This window comes from Rattus rattus, chromosome 11 (genome assembly GCF_011064425.1).
Source record: "Rattus rattus isolate New Zealand chromosome 11, Rrattus_CSIRO_v1, whole genome shotgun sequence".
NCBI lineage: Eukaryota > Metazoa > Chordata > Mammalia > Rodentia > Muridae > Rattus > Rattus rattus.
The window spans coordinates 22,585,096-22,612,398 of NC_046164.1; the positions used below are offsets into that span (position 1 = coordinate 22,585,096).

The 27,303-nt window shown below is 40.4% G+C and overlaps 1 protein-coding gene across 2 annotated transcripts in view; it reads left to right on the forward strand.

Moving 5' to 3' along the window:
• Nucleotides 1-479: 479 nt before the first annotated feature.
• Ube2k (ubiquitin conjugating enzyme E2 K) overlaps nucleotides 480-27,303 on the forward strand; it is a 57,868-nt gene continuing 31,044 nt past the window's right edge. Inside the window, exons 1-2 of one of the 2 annotated variants that reach the window (XM_032917004.1) lie at nucleotides 480-749; nucleotides 26,852-26,945. In XM_032917004.1, the coding sequence (XP_032772895.1) occupies nucleotides 687-749; nucleotides 26,852-26,945 (157 nt within the window). In that variant the 5' untranslated portion in view covers nucleotides 480-686. The remainder of the gene's footprint in view (nucleotides 750-26,851; nucleotides 26,946-27,303) is intronic. The other variant, XM_032917005.1, reaches the window with a different exon arrangement.

A 27,303-nucleotide genomic window follows, 5' to 3' on the forward strand; every position in this document is an offset into this window, starting at 1 on the left:
AATACCTGAGATGACCGAATAATAGTTGCGTTATCATGGTTCCAGAACAAAAGCTACGGCAGTGGATATCCCGGGGGTTTACCAACGGACGCTGGGCAGGACCCAGTTCCTGCATAGTTTTTTCCTCCGCTAGACACAGGGAGGCACCTCTAGCCCGTGGGTTCTGGGTCTGGCCGAGTTAGAGCGGGGCTCAGCCCGGCTGGGGCCGGGGGAACCCGCCAGGCGGGACTCCCACCTCGGGTCCGTGGCTAGGGACTGGAGGCCTCACCGTAAAGGGGGCCGAGGGGCACGGGAGGACCCCGCAGGCCCAGACCCCGCGGACCCGCACAGAAACCGCACCCTCCTGGCCCCAGCCGCCGGCAGGGCGGAGCCACGCGGCCGAAGCCCCGGCTGAGACGCGCGGCGCGGGCTCGCTGCTGAGACGTATGGGGCTACCACTGGAGCGGCTGCGCCGCCCGCCCGGGTCAGCGTGGTGCGCATGCGCGGACCCGGCGCCATTTTGGTGGCCGGGCGCGGAGGTGATTCTACACTGAGGGGGAACGCGACGGCAAGGGTGGCAGTGGCAGCGTTCGTGTGCTCGGGTCTGAATCACTGAGGGAGGAGGCGGTGGAGGAAGAGGTGGCAGCGGTGGCGGTGGTCGTAGCGGTGGCGGAGGAGGCGGGTACGAATCAGCTGCGGGCAGAGACATGGCCAACATCGCGGTGCAGCGAATCAAGCGGGAGTTCAAGGAGGTGCTGAAGAGCGAGGAGGTCAGGAATGAGCTACCGGACACCCCCATCTCAGCCCAGGGCGGCAGGGCCCTTCCTTCCGCGACCCCGGCGGTCCCAGCCGGCCTCGCTGCGGCCGCCTTTCTGCCTATGGGGAAGCGGCGGTCTCCCCTCCTCCTCCCGCCGCCTTTCCCTCCCCTCCCCGGGCCCTGGGATAGGCGGTCTCGCGGGCGGCCGGCCGGCCTGGGGAGGAACAGGGTTTGGGGGGCAGATGCCGAAGCACTCGTCCGGGGCACGTGAACTCTAGAGAGAGCCCCGAGGCGGCGGCAACAACATCTGGAAGTGTGACTGTACCGTGGGGAAGGAGCAGGCCGAGAAAACCCGGGAAGTGGGTTGGGGGAAGGGGAAAGGTAGTAACTAGATCCCCGGCAGCAGCGCACCTCACAGGCCCACGCTTTTAGGGGTACTGGGGATATTGCCTGCCAGGCCTTTGCTGTCTTTTCCTTGGGGAAGGAGCCTCCACAGTCTTAGGTATAGACGAGAAGACTTTCAGTTGCTCCCTTACGGTACAGTGCTGGGGGATCTATGGAGACATAATGGGCATTCTTGTATTGGGAAGGGGTGTTGAAACAATTTTCACTATAGATAAAAAATTAATTCCAAATTAGTCATCTCTTTTCTACGTACCCAGCCAGTAACTAGGCCTCCTCACTGACATTTAAAGCTTTTTGTCTAGTCAAAGGCAAGTTGTTTGTTAATTAAATGATTTGAAATAGGAAGAATAATGGAGTGTGTGAGTAGCTTATTTCAAAATACTGTTCACCCGTATCAGAGAGGCTCTCCTAGGGCCATGCCTCTGTGACTAGTGTTGTACTGTGAAACTTCATTATGATGTCCCTCATAGTTAACTTGAGTCTTACTTTTAAAAAGAGGCCTATTAAAAGCAAGGGATTTCATCAGATACACATTGTTGTAGCTCATTATTGAGTTAGGTTTATTTTTCTGTCACAAAATATATCAGGAAATAGCATATTTAAAAAAATAAAACTCTGACTGCCTGTAAGTCCTGCAAATTTTAAGCATATTAATGCTCACCAGATTTATTTATGTGAAATATTGAAAGTAGTAATTTTACTCTGCTATAAAAGTGCTAAATCGACAAAAATGCCAGTTTTTCTATGATTGAACTTAACAATTCTGAAAGTAATTATTTTTTTCAAGGTTCACAGTTTTCCTATTATGCTTGCTTGGTACTCTGATAATGTCATTAATGATTTTTAAAATTCGTCATTTTAAGCATATGAGAAATTGTTAGAAATCTTGTAGCTCTCCAGCTTTATTGTGCCCCCAAGCTTGCAGACAATTATCCATCGTTCCAAGTAGACATGAAGAAAGTCACTTAAAATTGAAGTGACAATGTTAGCAGCGTTAGTGAGCATACTAAGAAATACGTAGGGATCTGTCTTACGTAGCATGAACTCTGACCTCTGTATTCATTTGCCAAAACTCTGAATGGAAGGATGACTTTGTATTTTTGTGAAACAATGCAGAAACAATATGAATGACAGTATTCACATTTTTAACAGTGATTTATTTAAACTTTTTCTTTAATAAGCAAACTTAGTTTGGGGTCGTTGTATATTCTTATGTCAACAACCTACAACATGTATTCTATAATAAGGATGTATGGGTCTTTAGACCTCTCATGCTTTCTTTTATCTAAAAGTGTCAAGTTACTGCCCTGAAAATTGATATACCCTCTTTGCTTTGTGTGGTCTGACTTTTCACCATGGTATTTGGTGTTTAAGTTGAAGATTATCGGCATTTGTATGACTCTAGTAGTGCATATTATTACTATTCTACTATTTAACTGATGGGCTGAGTGGCTAGCTCCATTTACTGTTCTACTATTTAATTGATGGCTGAGGAGCCTGATGACCGAGTTCAGATTCAGGCCCACATGCTAGAAGGTTTCCCTTTGACCTCTACACCCAAGCGTGCAAATCGGATAAAAGCTCATCCTCTGGTTAAAAACTTTGTCAGTGGTTCTCAGGAAGGAAATAGGAAATATGAGTTCAAGAATGGTGCCTTAAAAACCTAGCAGGGAATTCAGTTCAAGGAAGTAAGTTGCAAAGAATATTTTGGAAAAGATCAGATAAAATTTAATATTGTAAAAAACCACAGCCAACAGTTAGCTTTTATCCTCACCAGTATTTTATTTCATTGGCATTTTAGTAAGTTCTTTTCCCTAGATAGGTTGTGTTGATTTCACCTGAGTGAAGAACCCATAGTGCAGTCTACATATTTCCCTTTTAAGTGCGTAAATATGAGCTTTTGAGTAGATGGTCAAGTCATTAATTCACCGTGTCATACAGGTTTAATTCATTTGGTAGTGTTTTGGTGGGTCTTACAACTTGATTTCCTTTTTGCCTGTTTTAAGTGCCTTTGTAAAGATAACCGACCTGTCAGAGCACACTTTGATCCCAGCACTGGGGAAGCAGAGGCAGGCAGATCTCTGAGTTCCATTTAGTGTGGCCAGGGATACATAGATCATGCCTCCAAAGCCAGAAATAGATGGGCGGTGGGTGCACTCCTTTAGGAGGAAGAGTCAGGGTTCCTCTGGTACACAGGGGGAGTTTCAGGATGACTGGGGTTGTTAACACAAACCCTGTCTGAAAGCGAAAGAGGTTTTTGTTTTTTTTTAAAGATTTATTTATTATATATAGGTACACTGTAGCTGTCTTCAGACACACCAGAAGAGGACACTAGATCTCATTACAGATGGTTGTAAACCACCATGTGGTTGTTGGACATTGAACTCAGGACCTCTGGAAGAACAGTCAGTGCTCTTAACCATTGAGCCATCTCTCTAGCCCAGCTAGGCATACTTTTAATTATTAAAATTGAGCCTACATTTTTATTACTTGTAATATTTTGTACTACTTGTTAAAGCATTTAAGTACAAGTTAATGTTAGTATAATCTCATTGCATGGCACCTATAAATATTTACTTGAACTTCAACATAAAGTATTTTTATATTTGAAGTTCAGTGATATAAATTGCCCTTAAATCAGTATATATCATATGATTTACATTTATGCTCAGGATACCTATTATGATTTTACAATGATTTCTTATAGTTTGCTGAGAACTTGTAATATTCACTAGTAGAATTTTTTTCCAGTTATGTAAGCTTCTGTTTTGTGAGGATTACTTAGTGTGCTTATGGGGTTCTGAAGTGGATTAGATATAGCAGACTTACATACTGGTTTAAAAACAAACGTGTGTACAAGTGATTGTTGGATTGAATTTCTTTTTTTCTTTTTTTTTTCTACTAAATTACTAAATTTTCTACTATCCTTACTAAATTAAGTATTTCTTATTTACATTTCGATTGTTATTCCCTTTCTCAGTTTCCAGGTCAATATCCCCCTAACCCTTCCCCCTCCCCTTCTATATGGGTGTTCCGATCCCCATCCTCCTTCCATTACTACCCTCCCCCCAACAATCCTGTTCACTGGGGGTTCAGTCTTGGCAGGACTAAGGGCTTCCCCTTCCACTGGTGCTCTTACTAGGCTATTCATTGCTACCTATGCAGTTGGAGTCCAGGGTCAGTCCATGTATAGTCTTTGGGTAGCTGCTTAGTCCCTGGAAGCTGTGGTTGGTTGGCATTGTTGTTCATATGGGGTCTCAAGCCCCTTCAAGATCTTTCAGTCCTTTCTCTGAGTCCTTCAACGGGGCTCCGTTCTCAGTTCCTGGATTGCATTTCTACTTTACCTTTTTTTTTTCCTTTCTTTCTTTCTTTTTTTCGTAGCTGAGGGCCAAACCCAGGGCCTTGGGCTTTCTAGGCAAGCCCACTGAGCTAAATCCCCAACATCCCCCCTCCCCCTTTTTTTTTTTTTTTGAGTCAGGGTCTCTCATCCTGGCTGTTCTGAAATTCACTATGTAGAGCAGGCTGGCCCAGAATTAAAAGAAATCTGCCTGCTTCTCCCTCCCAAGTGCCAGAACTAAACACATGCACCACTACCACAGGGTGGGGGGTGGGTGTGTGTGTGTGTGTGTGTGTGTGTGTGTGTGTGTGTGTGTGTGTGTGTGTGTGTGTGTGTCCATGAGCTGGGGACCGAACCCAGGACCTACCACTGAGTTAAATCCCCAACCCCCACTACCACAGGTTTTAACTTTACTCTGAAGAGGACTTTGTGAGGTTGGACATGTGTTCAGGCTTGAAAGCTTGTTTAGCTTGTGGGCTCTAGATTCTATCCTCAGCACTGCAAAAGAGAGGCTTTGATCTCTGGCAAATATTTGCTTTGTAAAGTGTGTTTTTATTTTCTGTGAACATATTGAGCATCCTGCTCTCAACTCCTCAAAGATTTAACATTACTAGAATGGTGGAGTAGTAAATAAAGGGTAGATAACAAGGCAGCAATGCTAGGTCAGGACTGAGTACAGTACAGGCAGTCTTAGAAATAGTGAAATTTTATTTATTTATTTATTTTTCTTTTTTAGGAGTCCAAAGCTACCATAATTAATTCCTTACCTGTAAGACTGAAATTTGAGACCCAAGGAGTTTGGTCGTTGGTCTTTGACACAGAGCTAGTTAATGGTGAACTTAAACATTTTGTCAATTTCAAACACAGTATGTAAACATTCCACAAGAATATTCTTTTTATAATAATAATATAAAGGCCCAATATTAAAAACAGTGTGAAGAGTAACATATTAATATTAGGTACTTACTGCCTCTTTATGTAAGAATTTAAACTTGCCAGGAAGCATAGATTCTTGATTCTTAAAATGTGACATAGTAAGTTTAGTAATTAAGAATGTAGGCTTTATAATTAGATTTTAAGTCCTGGCTTCTCTGAGGTTTTTAACATCGATTCTAGCTCCATTTTTTTATTTTTTGAGACAGGGTCTCACATAGGAGGAGACATAACACAGTGAGGACAGACAGCCTCAGGTGTTGGTCTCTACCATTCCATCTTGTTTGAAACAGGATGTCTTTTTTGTTCTTCATTGTATTGGAAGCTGGTTGGCTCAGAAGTTTCTGGGGGATTTTCCTATCTCTGCTTTTCGTCTCACCATAGGGACACTAGGGTTACTGCATTTTACATGGGCTTTGGAGATTTGAACTCAGGTGCTAATGTTTGTGTTCTACTCAGAGCTTATTTCCTTAGCTCCTTCATGACTGCATATGTTGAGTTTACCTATTCTTTTAAGTTAAGAGCTTTGTGGTCATGTGGGAACATCTAGGGCAGATGGCCAAACAGAATAATGCGCAGGGATATACAGGCCTCAAGGTGTTAATCTTTTCTTAAATTTTTATTTATTTGTTTTTTGGCTTTTCTCTGTGTAGCCCTGGCTAACCTGGTGCTCACTCTGAAGATGAGAGATTTGCCTGCAGAGGCCTCCAATGTCTGGGATTAAAGGCAGCTTCCTCTGTTGCCTGGCAGTGTTGAGCTCTTTTAGGAGAGTTTTTAGTTTCAGAAAAACTGTGTGAAAATGGTCTCCATTCCTCCCCTCCTTCTTGCCTGCCTTTTGTTTTGTTTTTGGAGATAACTTCTGACTAAGACTTCTTTATATACATTTGATAGTTACTATTATGTGGATTTACTCTTTAAAAACTATGGTATGCACATAGCAAAGTTTATCATCTGGGGCATGTAGAAAGCTCTGAGTTTGATCCAGTACTACCCTCCAGCCCTGATAAAGCACTAAATAAAAGCTTGCTGGCTTAATCACTTTTATCTGTATTCTTAAGTGGTGTTACATTGTTGTACAACCATTTCTACTATTTTTTCCAGAACTTTTCTTTTGTAAAACTGAAGAAAAATCTGTGCTGAGTAATATTCTACCATCTCTTACCCCATCCCAGACAGTCACCGTTTTCTGTTTTGCCTTTGACTACTGTTACTATATGTAACTGGTGCTGTTGTAACTGACTTTATTTCACTTAGCTGTATCCCATGTTTGCATTATAGATCTCGGGCTGAGGAGGTGGCTCAGTGGCTACAGTGCTGGCTGCTCAAGTGTGGGGAGTTGAGTTCTGATCTCAAGCACTCATGTAAAAGCCAGGTACAGTGGAATGCCTCTGTAACCCCAGCACTGGGGACAGAGGTATAGAGACAGGTAGAATACCTAGGGCTTGCCGATTAGCTAGTCCAGTTGAAATTGCAAGCTCCAGGTTCACCGAGAGACCCTGGCTCAAAAAACAAGGTGGAGTGGGGAGCTGGCAGGAAGGCTCAGCAGAAAAGGCACTTACTACCAATCCTGACCACTAATGCCCAGGATCCACATATTAGGAAGAGAACTCACTCCTGCAAATTGTTTTCTGATCCCTACACGCTTGTGCCATGGCATATATGCATCCCTCCTCCAGCAAATAAGTAAATAAGTAAATGGATAAGTGGAACTCTGTAGAGGAATACATCTGATATTGACTGCTAGTTGCATTTACATTTCTGCTGTTAAGACTAGGTACAGCTTTTGCAGAGGACTCAGGATTGGTTCTAGTGCTCACTTTGAGCTCGTCCTAACCACCTGTAACTCTAGCTCTAGGGTATTCACTATCCTCTTCTGGCCACACTGGTCTCCTCACTCGAGTGGGCTACTTGGACACACACCTGTATATGTGAGTAACAATTTGAAAAAAGGCCAGGTGTGGTGGGGGATGCCTTTAACTTCAGCTTTTTTTTTTTTTTTTTCTTTCTTTTTTTCGGAGCTGGGGACCGAACCCAGGGTCTTGCGGTTGCTAGGCAAGCGCTCTACCACTGAGCTAAATCCCCAACCCCTAACTTCAGCTTTTGAGAGACAGCTTTGTGGATTTCTGTCAGTTCAAGTCTAGCCTGGTCTACATAGCAAGTTCCAGGCCAGCTGGGTTCTTGTCTCAAAAATAAATACTTGAAATATAAAAATAGACTGTCATTTCCCTTTAATTTCTCTGCTTCCTACTTCATAGTCATAACAGTTATACTGTTCTAGCCTCCTTTCCTGTCTTATTTATTGTCAAGGCTCAGATTTATACTTTTATTCCTGTATAAACTTAAGACCAAGACCTTGTATTTGGAAGGTTGAGTAGTACTGAACTGCTTGCCCTTTAGTTGAGCTGTAGGACCTAGGACCCTTAGGCCCATTCTTTGTTAGTGTGTTCCAATGCCAAGGCAGTGAAAACAGATTGTGATTGGGGACAACTTGTGTGAGTCAGTTCTCTACTTTCACCATGTGACTTACCCTGAGTAGCCCTTTCCCTTATTTAAAAATGAATTTAGTCTCGGGAGGTAAGGGTTGATGATCAAGGGACAGTTTGCAGGAGTTGGCTCTCTGTTCCCACAGGATTGAGTTCGTTCAGATTGCTAGTCATTGCTTTACCTACAGATTCATCTTACTGCTCTCAACCCTTTCTTTCCTTCTGTTTGTTTTTGTGGAGACATAGCTCTGGCTAGTCTGGAAATCTATGTAGACCAAGCAGGCTTCGAAGTCATAGAGATCCCCCTGTCTCTCCCTCCTGAGAGCTGGGATTAAAGATCTGTGCCACCTCAATCCTTCCAGTCCTTTCCTTTTTTACCTCTTTAGTCCAAGTTTGGGAGCACATGCATATTATCTCAGCACCCAAGAAGTTGGGATAAGCAAGAAAAAAATCGTCAGAACTAGGAGATTAAGATCTGCTAGGACAGGGAAATGAAATTCTATTTTGAAAAAAAGAAATGAAACACCCTAAAATATTTTCTTTTTTCTTTTTTCTTTTTTTTTTTAAAGATAGGGTCTCAAGTAGACTATAATGACTTTGAACTTAATGAATAGCCAAGGCTGGTATTGAATTTCAAAATATTTAGCCTCTATTTTTGAAGCACTATGCTTATATAACATGTGTGTCACCATGCATGGCTAAAATGCCAGTTAAGTTTTTTTTTTTTTTTTCTTTTTTTTTTTCAGAGCTGGGGACCGAACCCCGGGCCTTGCGCTTGCTAGGCAAGCGCTCTACCACTGAGCTAAATCCCCAACCCCTTAAGTTTTTCTTGAACCCTTAGTTTCCCCTGTTCTGTAGTGTTATTGTCATACTTCATTAGTATACTCTATATTATTAATTATACTTATGTCTGTCTGTTTTTGATAGACTTCTAGAAAACTCCTTAAACATTCTTAGAATTCTTTTTTTCTTAAGCATCTTGCAGGGTTCGTGGAATGTAATAGCTTAATATTTTTAAAGTGTTACCACTTTAAATCTTTGATAGGTACAGTTTGCTTTTGTGCCCCCCAATCCCTTTATGGCTGAGGCAGAGTGACCTTGAACTTTTGGTCTTCCCTCCTTTGTTTCAAGTGTTATACTGTTGTACAGAGTTGTTCAGAGTACAGTTATACAATACCACATTCTGTTTATGGGGTACAGATAGGTACCTGTAGGATTTTGTCATACTAGGCAAGTGTTCCATCAACTGAACTACATCCCAACCCTACTGGGTTTTTTTGTAAAGTATATTTTTTTGTTTTTGTGTTTTGGCTTTTTGAGACAGGGTTTCTCTTTGTAGCCCTGACTGTCCTGGACTTCACTATATAGAGCAGGGTAGCCTCAATCTCAGATCTGCTTGCCTCTGCCTCCTGAGTGCCAAGTGGGGTATATCACCTAAAGTAGACCTTTCAAGGAAAATATATGTGTGCATGCATGTGTATGCCTGAACAGTCCAGAAGATCATAGCAGGTCCTCTGGAGCTGGAGTTAAGGATTTGTGAACCACCATGTGGTTGCTGAGAATAGAACCTAGGTCCTTTGCAAAAATGATCAGTGCTGTTAACCACTGAGCCATCTTTAGTCCCTAGGACTAAAAAGAGTAGAACAGTTTCTACATCTGTTAATTAGTTATTTCCAGTTTATTACTGGTGTAATAAACTGATGTACTGATGTACATGGGCAAGAATTTTGAGTGTATATGGGAGTGGTATATACTGATGTCTTGTTTAGGTTTTGGATGCAGTTTGTTTTTATAAATAGCTGTCTTATAAATAAAATTTTACTTATTCCTTTATTCTTTCAAAATGGGAAAGTGCTTAAAAATTAGCCTTAGCCTCTTGAATGCTGGAATTACAGGTTTATGCCATGTCTGGTTTCTAAATTAACCTAAGTGCTCCCCTAAGACATCTGCTTCTATGCAAACCAAGTGCCTTTATGTATTCTTGGCTTGTTATTTCATACTCAGTTACATCCACAGACTTAGGTGGTTATATATGTCAGACTGTCAGACCTCCTCCCCATGCAGGATACTGTGTAGCCCTGACTGGCCTGGAACTCACTGTGTAGGACAGGTCTGAACTGGAGTGTTGGATCAAAGGTGTGCACCACCAAGTTCAGCTGTCAGGCCCTTTTTTCCCCCCCTTAATGTCTGTGGATTTGATCATACTTTTTGTCCTAAGATGTTTACTTTGTGAGTTACTGCATTATCCTTTGTGTGCCTTCTTATGAACTGGGGATGTGGCAGGTGTGATGGTGTTAAAACTTTAGTACCAGTACTCTAGAGGCAGAAGCAGGCAACGGACTGCTGAGTAGATCCCTGGTTTACAGAAAGAGTTCCAGGACAGCCAGGGTTACACAGAGAAATCCTGTCTTGAAAGCAAAACAGGCACCCCTGCACCCCAAAACTGGAAGTATATTCTTGAGGGTGGAGACCCAATTTCTTGGTAGTTCATTCTCCATTGTGGGTAAGTAGGAGGCACTTGTTTTCCTGAAAAAATTTAAGAATTTTGGGGAGCTTATCCCAGCCATTATGAAAATAATTCATTTTGCTCTGCCTCTGAGACTAGTAAAAGTATACATTGTTGAAGATGATCTCCAGGTCAGGTTGCACATCTGTAGGACACTCATTTAGTTGGGTCCTGTATACCCACATCAAAAACTAGGAAGCAAGATAGTCAAAAGGGAATTATTTTGGCTTTATTTTGTTGTTTTTACCTTTGAAGATCTCAAGGGGCACCTAAATAGTATGGATGACATCATCTGTGTCCCTGTGGGGTTCTTTTGTTTGTTTAATCTTCATATTTTTTTCATTTATTCAGCTGCTTAGGTGGTTAATAAATTAGACGTAGTCACTGCTTTACTGAGTAATTTGACCTGCCAAATAGCCAATTTTAGAGAGAGAGAGAGAGAGAGAGAGAGAGAGAGAGAGAGAGAGTGTGTGTGTGTGTGTGTGTGTCAGTGCGTGTCATAAGGGAAAGCTGTAAGGTTGAGTAATTTAATTTACCCTCAGGGAAAGAGTTCTTCCGGAGTAAACCATATACTTTAAGGGTGAATTTGAATAAACTTAGTTATATGTAGAGAAGATCAGCTGTGTATGTATAGAAAGCTGATAATCTTAACAACTAAAGATGGAAAAATTATTTCTGTTTCCCCTTTTCTCTTCAGAATCCTCTTTTGAGATGGGGTCTATTGAATCCCTGACTGGTCTGGAACTTGTTATATATACAGAGAACTCCCTGCCTCTACGTCCAGTGCTGAGGTTCAAGTGTCAGCTCACCTTGCCCAGCTTAATTATGTTTCTTAAAATCAGTTTTTGTAAATATAAAAATTACAGGGTTGCTTTATATAGACAGTAGTAGAGTCTATCTGAAATTCACCCCCAGAGGTACTTCTATCTCTCATCCACCTTGTGTTTTAGTACAAGGTCTTATATCTCAGGCCAGCCTTGACTTCACTGTGTAGCTGAGGGTGGCTTTGAATTTCTCCATCCACTTTCCAAGTGCTGTGCACCACTGTGCCTTTTTTTTTTTTTTTTTTTTTTTTTTTTTTAAATTTAAAGACGGTTTCTGTATATAGCAGTGGGTCTCCTGGAAGTCAGAGATCAACCTGCCTCTTGTCTCTTTAGTTCTGAGATTAGAGGTGTGTGTCACTACATCTGTCCTGTTTTTCTTTTTTAATGTTTTGATACATTAGCAGTAGTAAACATTGGTAGTCTCACTACGTGACCCTTGGACTTGAAACTGTTAAGGTCAGTACTCAAAGAGTGGGTTCTGTTTAAAAGACTAAAACATTATAGCAAGAACTTGGAAAGGGTGCAGGATCCAGATGACAAAGGGTTTTAAAAGAGAAATTGGGTTTTAAGTGACTGTGGAAACCATTGGAGGGTTTAAAAGAAAACCTCTTTTGGTTTTCCTCTTTTGGTTCTGACACCCCTACTTTATTTTATTACTACTTCATAGCTATAATTTTGCTATTATGAATTGTAATGTAAATATCTAATATTCAGCCCCTTCCCAGGATAGTAATCAGTAGTGTAGACAAGTAGGGGAAGTTCGAAGGAGGTGTTCAGGTGGCTTTAAGTGTAATAGATTACAAATGTTTAAGTTTGGAGATAGGATCCAGCTCTGTCTGTGGTCTCAAACTGCTTGCTCCAAATTGACCTTAGGCTGGACCTTTCTATCTCAGTCTCCCTAGTGCTGGGATTACAGAAAGCGCCATGTCCAGCTGATGACTACTTCTCATGTTCAATTTATAGTCCTTAAGGTTGGACTTTTTGTTTTTAAATTCTCAAAATGGTTGTCCAGACAACATGTCTGAGCTGTAGCAGGGAAGGACATGGGATAGCTGAGCTTGCTTCCTTTAATCAGCTTTCTCAGAGTCCTTTTCAATAACTTCTGATTCTACTTTTGAAAATTGTATTACTAAATTAAGGAAGATTAAGAAATGTAATTTAGGGACTGATGAGATGTTTCATCATGCAAAGAAAGGTTCTTGCTGCCAAGCCTAATGACCTGTGTTTGATCCCTGGAACTCACACTGTGGAAGGGAACACCTACTACAAATTGTCTTCTTGTCTCCACATGCCCACCACTCCATGCACAGATGAGAGTGTTCAAAAATGTATTTTGACAAAACACATTGCTTCTCATTTAAAACCATTGTTTCCATTGGTGAAAAAGAAAAGAGGAAATTGTTTCTTGAATCAGTTCTTTTTGTGTAGGTTAGGTTGGCCTTGAATTTTAGAACTTTTTGCCTATCTCAGGTATTGACACCATAGGTTTATGGTGTCAGTTGAGAAAGGAAATTTGTTAGCTTGCTATGGGAAAAGGGTAGGGAAAAAACCCCAGATAGATCATTTGGGAAACTGTCTAGGTTACTTGGAGAAGAGCTGATAGTAAGATGGGTTAGAATTGAGTGGGGAGCTGAAGAGTAGTGGCAGTCTTGGGATATGTTGAAAAGCTAGAAACAGCATAGTTAATGGATTAGAAAACACCTATGTCTGCTTTTCTAGTAATTACTGGTGATGCTTGTTTCTGAGGTGGGAGAATGGAGAAGAGGAAGAATTTTGCTGTGTCTTTTTTAGGTTTATGTTGATGTTGATGGAAATAGCAAGCAAGCAGTTGAGTGTTGAATTATGAGTTTGGAGGTGAGATCTGGAGAGAGATTTGACATAGGTATGGTAAGCAGGTGATATAGGTAAAGCCTCAACTGGGTAATTTAGGGGGACATTGCCTAAAGTAAAGATTTTAAGATGAAGTCCTGGGCTGGAGAGATAGCTCAGCGGTTAAGAGCACCCGACTGCTCTTCCAGAGGTCATGAGTTCAATTCCCAGCATCCACATGGTGGCTCACAACCATCTGTAAAGAGATCCAATGCCCTCTTCTGGTGTATCTGAAGACAGCTACAGTGTACTTATATATAATAAATAAATAAATCTTAAAAAAAAAAAAAAGATGAAGTCCTGGTTTTGTTTCAGTCGTTTGCACATACTGAAATTGAAATAGGAAAACAGATGACAGAGTGAGCTAATACTTAAAGCCAAGAAAAGAATGTTAGGCTGGCAGCTGAAAGGAAAAGGATCATTGACTTTTCAACATGATGACCATTGGTGTCCCTTGCTAAGGTTTTTATGGGAATGGTGAAAATAGCAGTCCGATTGGAGTGGGTTACTGAAAGATGGACTGAGAAAGTGTCGTGAGGAGTTTTGCTTAGCAGGAGAGTAGAGAGGCTGGGGAAGTCACCCTCCAGGGACCTTTGAAAAGAACTCTGGCAGATGATAGAGGCAATTGTATGTCGGTGGGTAGGAGAATCTGATTATGCTAGAGAGTAATCAGAATTTCTTTTTTTCAACAAGATTGCTTAGGGAAGTTGCAAAGTCCTTGAAAAAGAACAGGGGTAGGGTGGTGTTCATAACAGAGTGGGAAGATTGATCTTTAATAGAAACAGACACATAGGACAATGTTAAGTTTCTGTTGGGATTTGTGGTCTGCACTTTATAGACCAATTAACAATAGTTGTAATGGTGGCTTGGTAGCTTGGGGCAAGAGGATGAGTTTTTTTTTTTTTTTTAAGTTAATTGGAAAATGAGTTTAACTAGCTTGCGGGGGGTCTATCAGAGAGTATTATGAAAAAGAAAACATCGGGGCACAGGGGAAGAAAAAGGAAAAGAAAGCATCATAGTTGTGAAGCGTATTTTGTAAGAGTGTTAATGAAATAAGAAGTGTTGCTGGAATCTGAAGCAAGGAGAGCTGAGGCTGTTGGAAGTGATCGGAGTGTCCGTGTAAGATGGGGCCAGCCACTTCGTTTGCTTGCTGAAGGAAGTGAACTGAAGTCAAGCCAGATGGGGATCTGGGAACATTGTTTGGGGAAAGGGATAATTTTTGTCAACAGATTAAGGAAGATTATCATAAGAACGAGGCTTGTATTTTGTTAATATTTGTTAGGAACACAATCTATCTCCTTGTTTTTTGTGAGAATTTAAAAAATGTGCAAATACCATGCTTGAGACATGACTCAGTGGTTAGGAGCATTTGTTAGTCTTGCAGAGGACCTGGGTTTGATTCCTAGCACCTATGTGGTGTTTCACAACCATCGATAAGTCCAGTTTCAAGGGATCTGATGTCCACCTCTGATCACTGCAGGCCCAAGGTGTGCACATAGTGCACATGCATCTGTGTAAGCAGAACACTCATATACATAAAATTGATTTTAAAAAGCTTATGTACAAAAAGTTGATAAAAGCAAGGTATATACAGTTTTTCATCTATTAGAGCAGCAGTTCTCAACCTTCCTAAAGCTGTAACTTTTAATACAATTCCTCATGTTATGGTGACTCCAGCCATAAAACTGTTTCATAGCTATTTCATAACTAATTTTGTACTGTTGTGAATTGTTATGTAAATATTGATATACAAGTTATCTGATATGCAACCCCTGTCAAAGTGACCCTAACCCCAACTGGTTGACCCACAAGTTGAGTCCTGCTTTATACTAGGTTATTCTTATGCCAGTATCACTCTTATTTATTAGTTCTGGAGATTTTCTCAATTGTAATTCAAATTTATTGAGCTAGAATTGTAGCATGATGAAAATTGCATCAGGTATGTTGGTATATAGGTCAAATCTTGTTTACTGGGATACAGAAGCATGAGGATCCCAAGTTAAAGACTAACTCTCTCACAATGGTTCTGGGGGAGTAGCTCAGTTTGTCCAATCACATGTTATTACGCCTTCAATTTCTAGGATGTGGGGAGGGCTTTCTTTCTATCATCAACCAGGATAGTTTCTCTAGTACTAATAAATGGCCCCCTTCCCTCTTTTATTACTCGTGGTCAGTCTGTACTGTCATAATCAAACTACACTATATTGGGGACTCTATTTCTTAGAAGTCTGAGAACAAGATGCCAGGACAGTCAGGGCCCCTTTGACCTGTAGATATGTCGTCATTTGGAGAGGTGGGGAGGAAGCTCTTGGTTTCTCTTATAAAAGTAATCTAATCCCTAGTAGTGCCAAAAGCAAAAATGGAATCGTGTGCTGATTGTTCTATACTAGCCTTTTTTTTTTCTTTTTTTAAGTTAACAGTTTACCTTTAAGGATTGTCTTAGTGTTTTATTGCTATGAAGAGACACTAGGACCACAGCAACATTTATAAAGGAAAGCCTTTAACTGGGGCTGGCTAACAGTTCAGAGGTTTAGTTTAGTTCTTTATCATCAGAGTGGCATGCAACTAGACATGACTCTGGGGTGAGCTGAGAGTTGTATATCAGGATTGTCAGACAGCAGGAAGAGAGTGACACTGGGCTTGGCTTCAGCCTTTGAAACCCCAAAGCCCACCTATAGAGACGAACTTCCTCCAACAAGGCCTCTCCTACTCCAACAAGGCTATACCTTCTAATCCCTGTCAAGTATTGCCACTTCCTAATGACCAAATATATGAGCCTGTGGGGACCATTTCTATTCACATAACTACAGGGATATTGTAAATTAGTGGACACAGAGCTAGTTTAAGAAATAGCTATGGGGGGGGTTGGGGATTTAGCTCAGTGGTAGAGCGCTTGCCTAGCAAGCACAAGGCCCTGGGTTCGGTCCCCCACTCCGGAAAAAAAAAGAAATAGCTATGGGACTGGAGAGACAGCAAAGTGGTTAAGAGTACTTGTTGCTCTTGTTGAAGACCTAAGTGTAGCCCTGGCATCTACATGGTTGCTCACAAACATTAGTAACTCTGGTTGCTGGGGATCCAAAGCCCTCATCTGACCTCTTTGGGCATTAGGCATGCATAAGGCGCATAGATAGATATACATGTCGACAAAATACTCATATACATAAAACTTTAAAAAATTGCTATATAAGGTGTCATTCTCCTATTGGATTATCATATTCAAGTTTTCAACTTTTCTACTTATGACCTCTTATCACCCAAGGGCAAACTGTGATACAATATTTCTCTTGAATGGGTCTTGTCTAGGGCAGAATACTGTGGGTTTATTTCAATAGCCTACCTTTCTCTTCCCCTGCTGGAGTTCCTTCTCTTACGTCATTTTGAGGACCAGTTTCAGAAAATTGGGGAACTTCCAAGGAATTCTTAATTGCTCCTCTTTGTGCTTGCCTCCAGTCATGCATCCATCTCTCTAGAGTTGAACATTGGTCTGAGTTTCTACATTGTGAGAGTCTGCTCTGTGACGCTCTGTGATCCCACTTGACTGCCCCTCCAGCAGTTTGTTCTTTGACTTCAGTTTGCTCACCAGCTGTGGTTGCTTTTTCTCCTCCTGCACCTCCACCTCTTCGAGGTGCTGTTGAGTGAACAGAGGGTTTTTTGTACATATTATATCGATCCTACACCCTCATTCCTCTGTTTATGTCTTCTTGTATGAGTGATGACTTTCTTTTTTTTTTTTTTTTCCGGAGCTGGGGACCGAACCCAGGGCCTTGCGCTCGCTAGGCAAGCGCTCTACCGCTGAGCTAAATCCCCAACCATGAGTGATGACTTTCAAACCTTTTATATTAAACAGAAGCGAGAAGATTCAATGTGCGTGCATGCAAATGAAACCCAGAGAACAATTTTAGGTATCATTCTTCAGGCTTTTATTTCATTTTACTTTTTGAGACAAAGTCTGTCATTAGCTAGGAATTTAGCAAGTGGCCTAGGCTGGCCTGTGAACTTTAGGGATCTACTGGTATCTGCCTCCCCAGTGCTGCGATTGTGAATGAGTGTAGGAGTCTTTGCCCGCATGTCATGTATGGGTGTGCACCCAATCCTCTGGAACTGGAGTTACAGATGGTTGTGATAGGAACTCAACCTGGGGTCCCTCCCTTGCAAGAGTGGTGTCTTAAACCTCTGAGCCATCTTGCTGGCCCCTCCTCCTTTTTGTTTTTATTTTTGAGACAGGGTCTCATTATGTAGCCCTGTTTGGCCTTGAAATCATAGAGTTCTGCCTGTGTCTGCCTCCCACATGCTGGGATTAAAGGTCTATTCTACCCCTATCCTATACTACTTTAGTCTTTTTTTTTTTTTTTTTTTTTTTTTCCGGAGCTGGGGATCGAACCCAGGGCCTTGCGCTTCCCAGGCAAGCGCTCTACCACTGAGCTAAATCCCCAACCCCTACTTTAGTCTTTTTAATAGCTTTTAAATTTTTTTTTTTTCTTTTTTTTCCGGAGCTGGGGACCGAACCCAGAGCCTTGTGCTTTCTAGGCAAGCGCTCTACCACTGAGCTATATCCCCAACCCCTTAAATTTATTTTTTAAAAATTGTATGTGTGTAGGTGTTTTACCTGCATGTGTGCCTGTATACTATGTGGGTGCCTGCTGTACATAGATGCCAGAGAGGGCCTTGGGACTAGAGTTACAGACAGAGAGGGCCTTGGGACTAGAGTTACAGACAGATAGGAGCTGCCTTGTGGGTGGTAGGAGTTGAACCCAGGTCCTGTAGAGGAGGTGGTTACTCCAGATCTTACCATATTATTTTTAATACTTTTAATTACTTTTAGTTACTTTTAATCTTTGCGAGCCTATTGGTATTGCTTTGAGATAGGGTCTTAAGATTATCTTCTTTGGGGTTGGGGATTTAGCTCAGCCGTAGAGCGCTTGCCTAGCGAGCGCAAGGCTCTGGGTTCGGTCCCCCAGCTCCGAAAAAAAGAAAAAAAAAAAAAAATAAAAAGATTATCTTCTTCAACTTCCTTATGTGCTAAGATTGTAGGGATGTGCCACTATGCCAAGACTTTTATTGAAATCCTGTTTAAAATGAGTAAGTACATCGAAGATTCTACTATTTGTTGAAAATACCATGTTTTATCAGTCATATTGTTCTTTATTAAAGATAATGACTATGTTACTGTGGCTCTGATTTTACTGCTGGTGTGTGTCTTTATTACTATGCTGTCTATGTGAGTTTTGTGGCTATGCATTTACTATTTTTCTTTTTTGTTTCTTTGAGACAGTGTCTATGTACCCCCTGTTTGGTTAGAAACTTTATGTAGACCAGATTGGCCTTGAACGAAGAGATCACCTGCCTCTCAGTTACTGATGACTAAAAGTGTGCACCATCATTCTCAGGTGGTTTTTGTTTTTAAATATTGCATTGGTTATTTTTGTTTTTTTAGATATAATTAATAGTGCCTATCAGCTTATTGGGGAAGTTAATTGTCATTTGCATTGAATCTATGGATTAAATTGGGAGAAATTGTGTTTTGACACATTTGAGCCCTGCTCTCCTTGAACATAGAACATCTGTACATTTATGCAGATCTTTGTTGATCAGCTAGAACTTTTAGTTCTGCTTATTTGTGTGTGTGTGTGTATGTGTTTGTGTGTGTGTGCGTACACTCCAGTGTGCCCTTGTGCATGTTTGAGTATGGATTTGGAGACTAGAGGCCAATCTCTGTTGTTTTCAGGAGCAGTCTGTCTACTCTGTATTTTTAAGTCTGGATTTCTCTCTGGGATCTGAGCATCAGATAAGGCCAATCTGCCTGGGACGGTTCACTTCTTTTTTTTTTTTTTTTCCTTTTCTTTTTTGTCGGAGCTGGGGACTGAACCCAGGGCCTTGCGCTTACTAGGCAAGCGCTCTACCACTGAGCTAAATCCCCAACCCCGACGGTCCACTTCTATAGTGCTGAGCTTACAAGTGTTTGTGTGTTTGGAATTACAGGTGAGCCATCTGCCCCCACACCCCCAGCATTCATGTGGGTTTCTGGAAATCTGAATTTAGGTTCTCAGGATTATGTGAAAAAACTGCAGTGTGAGATGACTTAGAGATGTTTGGAAGTTCAAGAGAAAGATACACGAATTCAGAGTAATGGAATGTGGCTTGGTGATACAGCCCTTTAATCTCAGTCTCTACGACAGTCTTCCGTTATCTAGCTCCTATGTACTTCTTACTCCCTCATTTTTTTTTTAAGATTTATGATTTATTTTATGTATGTGAGTACACTGTAACTATCTTCAGACACACCAGTCTAAAGAGGGCATCAGGTCCCATTACAGATGGTTATGAGCCACCATGTGGTTGCTGGAATTTGAACTCAGGACCTCTGGAAGAGCAGTCAGTGCTCTTAATGGCTGAGCCATCTCTCCAGCCCTTACTCCCTCATTCTTATTCTTTTATGTTGTACATACTTTTTTTTTCTTTTTTTTTTTCTTTCTTCCCAGAGCTGGGGACTGAACCCAGGGCCTTGTGCTTGCTAGGCAAGCGCTCTATCACTGAGCTAAATCCCCAACCCCTTGTACATACTTTTTATATTGGGGACTTTTCAGTTTCCAAACATACTGAACCCCTTCTGTTTTGCTGAGGGTGGACTTTCTGAGTGATAGGTCGAGTTTCTAAGTTGGGCTTTTATTATTTTTTCTTTTCTTTTTTTTTCTTTTTTTCGGAGCTGAGGACTGAACCCAGGGCCTTGCACTTTCTAGGCAAGCGCTCTACCACTGAGCTAAATCCCCAACCCCTTATTATTTTTTGAGACAGGGTCTCTATAATCCTGGCTGCCCTGGACCTGGGATATAGGTCACAACAATCTCCTGAGTATGGAAATTAAAAAAATTTATAGTTCGTTCTTTAAAAAGTAGCTTTCTCAAGGAAGTCTCTTTTTAGATTTTTTTCCTCTATTAAGTACTCTGATGCTTGCTTTCTTTTATGTATATGAGTACACTGTCACTGTTCAGACACACCAGAAGAATGCATTACTTCCCATTTCAGATGGTTATGAAGCCACCATGTGGTTGCTGGGAATTGAACTCAGGACCTCTGGAAGAGCAGTGAGTGCTATTAACCACTGAGCCATCTCTCCTTGTTTCTTTCCTTTTGTTTTGTTTTGCTTTTGTTTTGAGACAGTTTCTCTGTGTAGCCCTGGATCACTCCAAAGACTAGGCTTGGCTGGAACTCAGATTCACCTGCCTTTGCCGCCTGAGTATTGGGATTAAAGATACTGGTTCTTGTGTTCTTGTTTGTTTGTTTGTGACAGGTTTCTTTGTATGGTCCTTGCTGTCCTGGAATTTACTTTGTAGGCCAGGTTGGCTAAGAACTCGCAGAAATTGCCTGCCTCTAGTTCTTGAGTGCTGGGATTGAAGGTGTGCATCACCGCTGCCTGCCTATTCTCATGGTTTCTTACACAGTTATATATTTAGTGGTATATTTCGTTCTGTGTCTAGCAGTACTGGTAATAATGCCTTGGAAATAATTTTTAGTAAATATTCACAATATCATTTAGTTTAGGGGGCTTGCCTAGCATGCAGGAAGATGAGGGTTTAATCTAAAGCACCACATAAATTGGTTGTGGCAAAGGCCTCTAATCCCAGCACTCTGGTGGGAGGGTGGTTAGGGATTGGAGAGGAGGATTAAAAATTCAGAATCATTCTTGACTGCATATCTACTTTGAACCTAGCCTTGGGACACATAAAAGAAAATTTGTAATTTCATTTTGCACTTTAGTTTTGAATTATGACTGAAATGAAGGTTAATAATTTTTTTTTTTTTTTTTTTTTTTTTTTTTGGTTCTTTTTTTCGGAGCTGGGGACCGAACCCAGGGCCTTGCGCTTCCTAGGTAAGCGCTCTACCACTGAGCTAAATCCCCAGCCCAAGGTTAATAATTTTAACCTCACATTGTTGCTGTACCTGGGGAGGCTATTCTTTTCTGGTTCTCTAGCTAGAATAGCATTGTCTGTCCAATATAATACACTAGCCATTAGCCGCATTTGACTTTCTCTGTCATGTTTTCAAAGTATGTCTTTGACTTTGGCTGTGTCTCATGTGCTGTGGCTCACAGGCTGTCAGAGAGCAGTACCTTCCAAGAGGTATTTCCTGAATTCCTCTGTCATGTGGGTCCCTAGATCCTTGCCATTCACTTTTGTCCGTTGAGTAGCACTGATTTACAGTTTACCCTTTTTGTTTGTTTTGAGATCTCACTGTGGAGCTGGCTGGCCTGAATATGCTTTGTAGACTGACCAGGCTGCCTTTGCCTCTGTAGTGCTAGGATTAAAGGTTTTGTGACCCACACCAAGGTTATGATTTGTTCTTAATAATGACTGTAAATGTTTGCTTGCTCTCACTTTCCTATTCTGTCTCATCTCTTAGTTTTCACATCAACTGTTCTTGGGGAACATTAAATGCCCCATGTTCAGATTTTTTTTTTTTTTTTTTTTTAAATCTATTTGAGGGGTGTTGGGGGATTTAGCTCAGTGGTGCGCTTGCCTAGCAAATGCAAGGCCCTGGGTTCGGTCCCCAGCTCCGAAAAAAAAGAAAAAAAAAATCTGTTGAGGGGACTGACAGTGTAACTCTGGTAGAACTCCTGCTTATCATGCTCAAGATGCTTGGGCTTGGTCTTCAAACCCCCCCCCCCAATTCCCCAATGTTCAGATAAAAATCTTGGCTTATTGAGTCATTGGATAATAGGTTAATGTATATTAAGCATTGGGAAAATAATGGCGAATGAAAAATAAAGGACCTTGTCTGCTAGCTATAAGGTGTGGTTGAAGGGAGGGTCTGGACCGAACATGGCCATGAAAGGAGGTGGGTAGGGAATGAGAAAGAGGAAAAGGATGGTGGTGTGGGGGATGAAGACAGGCAATCAGAAAAAGATCAGGAGATCCAGGTATGGAGGCAAAATGGCTGAGTTATATCGGTAGGTGGAAGCCCAGCGCCTTGGAGGGAGAGACGCAGGGTAGGAGGTCACATGAGAAGTGCTGGGTAAGACCCCAGATTTCTTTGAGACTTATCAAATGTAGCTGCTAAGCTTTAACACTTTTTTTAAAATGTATTTAATGTACAGGAGTGCACTAACTGTCTTCAGACACCAGAAGAGGGCATGAGATTCCATTACAGATGGCTGTGATACACCGTGTGGTTGCTGGGAATTGAACTCAGTCAGGGATGTCTGGAAAAGCAGTCAGTGCTTTTAACCTCTGAACTATCTTTCCAGCCCTAAAAATCTTTATTTCAAACAAGCCATGGCGAATAGAATTTTTCTCTTCCATCAATTTGCTGGTCCACTTTCTCTTCCTCTAAGACAAGTTCTCATTATATAGTGGAGGCTGGCATAGAATTCACTGTCAGACCCAATCTGGTCACCCTCTTGTGTGAGCTTCAAGTGCTGGCTGCTATTGTACCTTTGAACTACCATGTCCATCCTAAATTAATAGTTGTTTCTCCTGGAGCTGAACGGATGTAAATCAGTGGTAGAGTTACCACTCTACTTGATAGCATGAACATGGGAAAATGTAGCTTAAAATGAGGAGGACTAAAGTCTCATGCAATCACTAACTTTTCTTTAGGGCACCAGAAAATTTATATTTTGAGGGTTAAGCAAGATCATATGAACAAAGTTCAGGTGAGTTCAAGCTGTATGCAGTCATGAGGACAGCCCTTGTCATGATAATGGAAACATGATGGGTAATCTGAAGTAAACCCACTCCTATTTACCATACCCGGGAGGAGCTCAGAAGCACATTCCAAAACAGCCCATGTATTGGAGGAACAGCTCACAAGACTCTTGAGGTGATCCTTATACTTCTGCATCTCTAGTTCTTGGATTATAGATATATATTACCTAGCTCATGTTGATATTTGGATTAAAGTTTCATTTTAGAATAGACACAAGTAAAGTGTATGAAAATTTTTTATTTATGTCCTCTTCTGACCTCCACAAGCACCAGACAAGCAAGTGGTACACAGACATATGTGCATGCAAAACACCCATATTCACAACAACAAATACTGTATTTATGAGCTGGTAATGTATCTCAGCTGGGTAGTGCATGCTTACCCTAGCAAGTGCAAAGTCTTGCTTTGATCCTCAATAGCAAATATAAATATATTTATATTTGTATGTATGGTGGCACACACCTAAAACCCCAGCATACACTCGGCTGAGGCAGAAAGATCTCCACAGGTTTGAGGGTGACTAGCAATACGTGGAGAGACTATGAAAGAACAGTAATAGCATCATCTGCTACTTTGCACTCAGCATTGCTATGTCAAGGATTGCTTTCTGTACTTTGTTTTTCTTTCTTTCTTCTCTGGAAATGTATTAGAAATCTGTCAATCTTTTTTGGGGAGTTGTAGATGGGTAGTGTTGGGATTTGAGCTTGTGCCTATACATGCTCTGTATACCTATTCTCAGACTCCTTTTTCCTCCTTTATTTTTACATTTGTGTGTGTCTGTATGTGTGTGTACATGTGTCTATATGCACATGTGGATGTAGGGAGATAGGAAACAACCTGTCCTAGTGTAGGGGTTGTTGGTTCTTTTACCATGGAAGGTCTAGAAATTGCCACATTTGGTGGCAACTCCTTTTATCTATTGGACCATATGATATGGCTGGCCTTTTCCTGGCAAACCCCCCCCCACCCCCATTTTCTTCTTTTAGATAAGGTCTATGTAGTTATGTAGTCTAGGCTGACCTCAGATTTGCTGGGTAGCTGAGGATGATCTTCAATTTCTGATCCTACCCCTTCCACCTCCCTAGATTGGGGATCATACTGAGCCAGGACTTCATGCCTTCTAGGCACTCTTACTGAGCTAAGGGCTGGGCCCAGCATTCTGCACTTTCTCACCAGCAGTATGTTTTATGCTATTTTGCTCTCTCTTAATAGTTACATTGCTTACTAGGAGCTGTATCTTTTTTTCATCTGCACCCCCTGCCCCCCAATACCCCCTTTGCCTTAGAGCTTCTCTGGCTGTCCTGGGACTTGTTATTAGCTTCAAACCTGCTACCTCTGGTTCCTGAGTTGCTGGGATTAAAGGTGTGTACCACCATGCCTGGCCATCATTTTGTGTTTGGGCCTTAGTAATACTTTGTAGATCCAAAGGAATGTCAGAAAGACCCAGACTACTAGAAGTCCTTCCTGCCTTGTGCTGACCTGTGTTAGAAGAAAATTATAGAAAAACAGCTATGCAGTTGTCCTCACTAAAGATGTGGTGCCAAAAATAACACACTGAAGGTTTCGTGTGGAAGCTACACATTGTTTTGTTTTTGTTTTTTAGAAATTAAGGTTTCTATTCTTAAAACTGTGAAGTGAATTATAAAATATTTTCTAATGAAAGACTTTGTTATTAATTAAAGATAATGTTTGCTTACGAAACCTGTTTATTCTGAAAAGTGCTGGTGACATCTGTATTACCTAGTGCATTCAAGGATCTTGGGATTGATCCCAGCACCTCTACTACTACCTTTTTAAAACAACAGCAACAAACAAGCAAACAATTTACAGACATATGTTATTAAAATGATTGTGTGACAGGCATTCTCATTTTATACTAATAAAATTGAGAGTTAGTTACAGTTTCAGTGACATACCCTGAACTAATAAGACAAGTCAATGGCAGAAGCAGGATTCAGCATACATTTGACTCCAGGGGCCATGCCTTCTAGTAGTCTATTCTCTTGCTCTTGTCCACGTTTCCAATGACATTTTAAGTCAATTTGTGTGGGTAGTGGGAGGTTTAGATTATGAAGTAATTGGATGTTTAAATCAAACTGTGAAGATATAAAGAGTAATTATTGACTTGATAAAAAGTTGAGTTGTGAAAAATTCTCATTTTTAACTTCGTTTTCTTTTTATCTTTAGTTATCTGCAGATAAAGACCTAGAATGTAAAATGCTTTATAATGGGATTCATCCTGGCGATGGTATTTTCTTGAGCAGATTTAGTAAATCCTTCATATACTACTAGTATTTTTCTAGAGTGAAAAAAATTCATTCTTTTCACCTCTGAATTATAATTTGGGTGAGATATGGACAGATATAAGGACAGGTGTAAAAATTGACAACTATTTACTTAGTGTTTTACTAATCAGATACTTGGGGCAGTTGCAAGAAAGCAGTTTTCTAATTTATTATCTTTTCTTTCAAAAACAACTCTAATTAGATCCTTTAGTGTTGAAGCATTTTAGAGTTATTTACTTTATTGTACACCGGAGAAAATTGATTGTGGGATGCTATGTAGTAATCTTTGAAAGCATTGATAATTTACAAGATATTATTTTGCTTAGACATTTTAGTGGAAGAAATAAGGTATGAAGATGATACTTGTGACTGCTTAAATTGGTTGCTAAAATTCAGTTTCACCTCTAATTTTTGCTTCCAGTTTTCCTAACATTCACTCTTGTACACAATGGATGAGATATTTTTACTTTTACTAATATATACATTTCTTTCTCCACCACAAATACAAAAGAGTGCTAATTTCCTAGGGTATGGGAAGCTTCTTGTGCATATTTACCATTAATAATCATCTTTTGAATGTTTTGGAAAAAATGAGATGCTGACATCTCAGAATAAAGATTATTAAAGAAACCAGTACCCACCGGAATATTTTTAGAATGCATAAAAGTCATGTCTTTATCTTGTGCTTTTATTAAAATATTATGAATGATGATAACTTAAACTTGGATTTTGAGTTACATTCTGTTTCTATACTAAAATTATTATATAAGAAGGTAAAACTGATTGGTTGTTTTTATTAGAGGTGAAAAGAAGATGCTAAAGACCTTAAATTATAGTCATCATTGTCCTGTCCATTCACAAGGTGCTTCTAAAAGCCAACAGTATACGTCTTTGTGACCTTCCTTTCATAAATGTAGGCATGTTACTGACATAAAAATAATGAATTCATATATAAAAATTTGAACATTAGGGGTTTAGTTTTAAATCGAGAAACCCTGTAAATTAGGAGTGTTCAGAGTGCTCAGTATGACCAATAAGATAACAGGAGAGGCATGTCTGTCAGCAGGAGAATGCTAATGTGAGTCACACTGGGTGGTTTTCTGAGTTATTTAAGATCACCATGACTCTTGAGGATAGCCTTTCACACGGTTATGATAAATGCTTTGAGAAGCATTAATTGCAAAATAAGTAGATACAGGTAAATTTAAATTTGGTTTGTTTTAGTTAGAAGGTAGTTGTCACTGAAGTAAATAAATCTGAAAAGTAAATAGAGCATCAGAAGATTCTCGGGGGGGGGATTTAACCGTGGAAAGGAATGCTATGCCTAGACTGTTTATCATTGCAGTGGGTGCTACAGTAAATCAGTTAAATATCCAGAGTTGTTATGATTAACTCAAATGGGAGCTTATGGCCTAAATGGCTTTACTAACCATAAATTTTCTGGCGACTGGGCAGAGACAGTGTAGAAATAGCATCTTAGCAGTTAATAAGCATGCATTGAATTGACCAACAGAAAATAATTTGTCTCTAATAAAATTCTTCTGAGTTCAAAACACAATTGCACTCTTGTTCAAATTGGTACTATTTTATTATAAATATGAAATTAATATTTTATTTAAAACTTTTTTAGGCTTTAGAAAAACATAGACTTGTTTTCCTAAAGTAGATAATCAAACATGAGAATGGGTTTTTAATTTTTAATAGGTAATATTTTAAAATAGGCTTTCTTCTTGCTGGTATAACTAACATTTATTTTCTGTTTATTTTTAAGACGAGCAAAAATCAAATTAAAGTAGATCTTGTAGATGAGAATTTTACAGAATTAAGAGGAGAAATAGCAGGACCTCCAGACACACCGTATGAAGGCAAGTACTTTTTTCTGTATCAAAATATTGTTCTTATTAGAGCTTGTCTGAGACACTGAGCCAGAGTAATCCTGAGCATCTGTCGATAAAATTCACGGAAGGTGATTTTACTGCGTTAGGGCCTACTGAAGGTTTTAAAATGATAAATTTTGACACTTGACTGGACTGGTTTTTCTTACTGTGTTTTAGCCGATTTAAAAATATTTTCTTAAATACATTTACCACAGCTAAGTTACAGGTTTTATAGGCTAGAATTTAACATTACATATGTCTTATTCTACTATATTGTAAAGCTTCTTTATCTTGTTACCAATTCTGTTGTTTAAAATAACCACATTTTATAGCATAACAATATAGA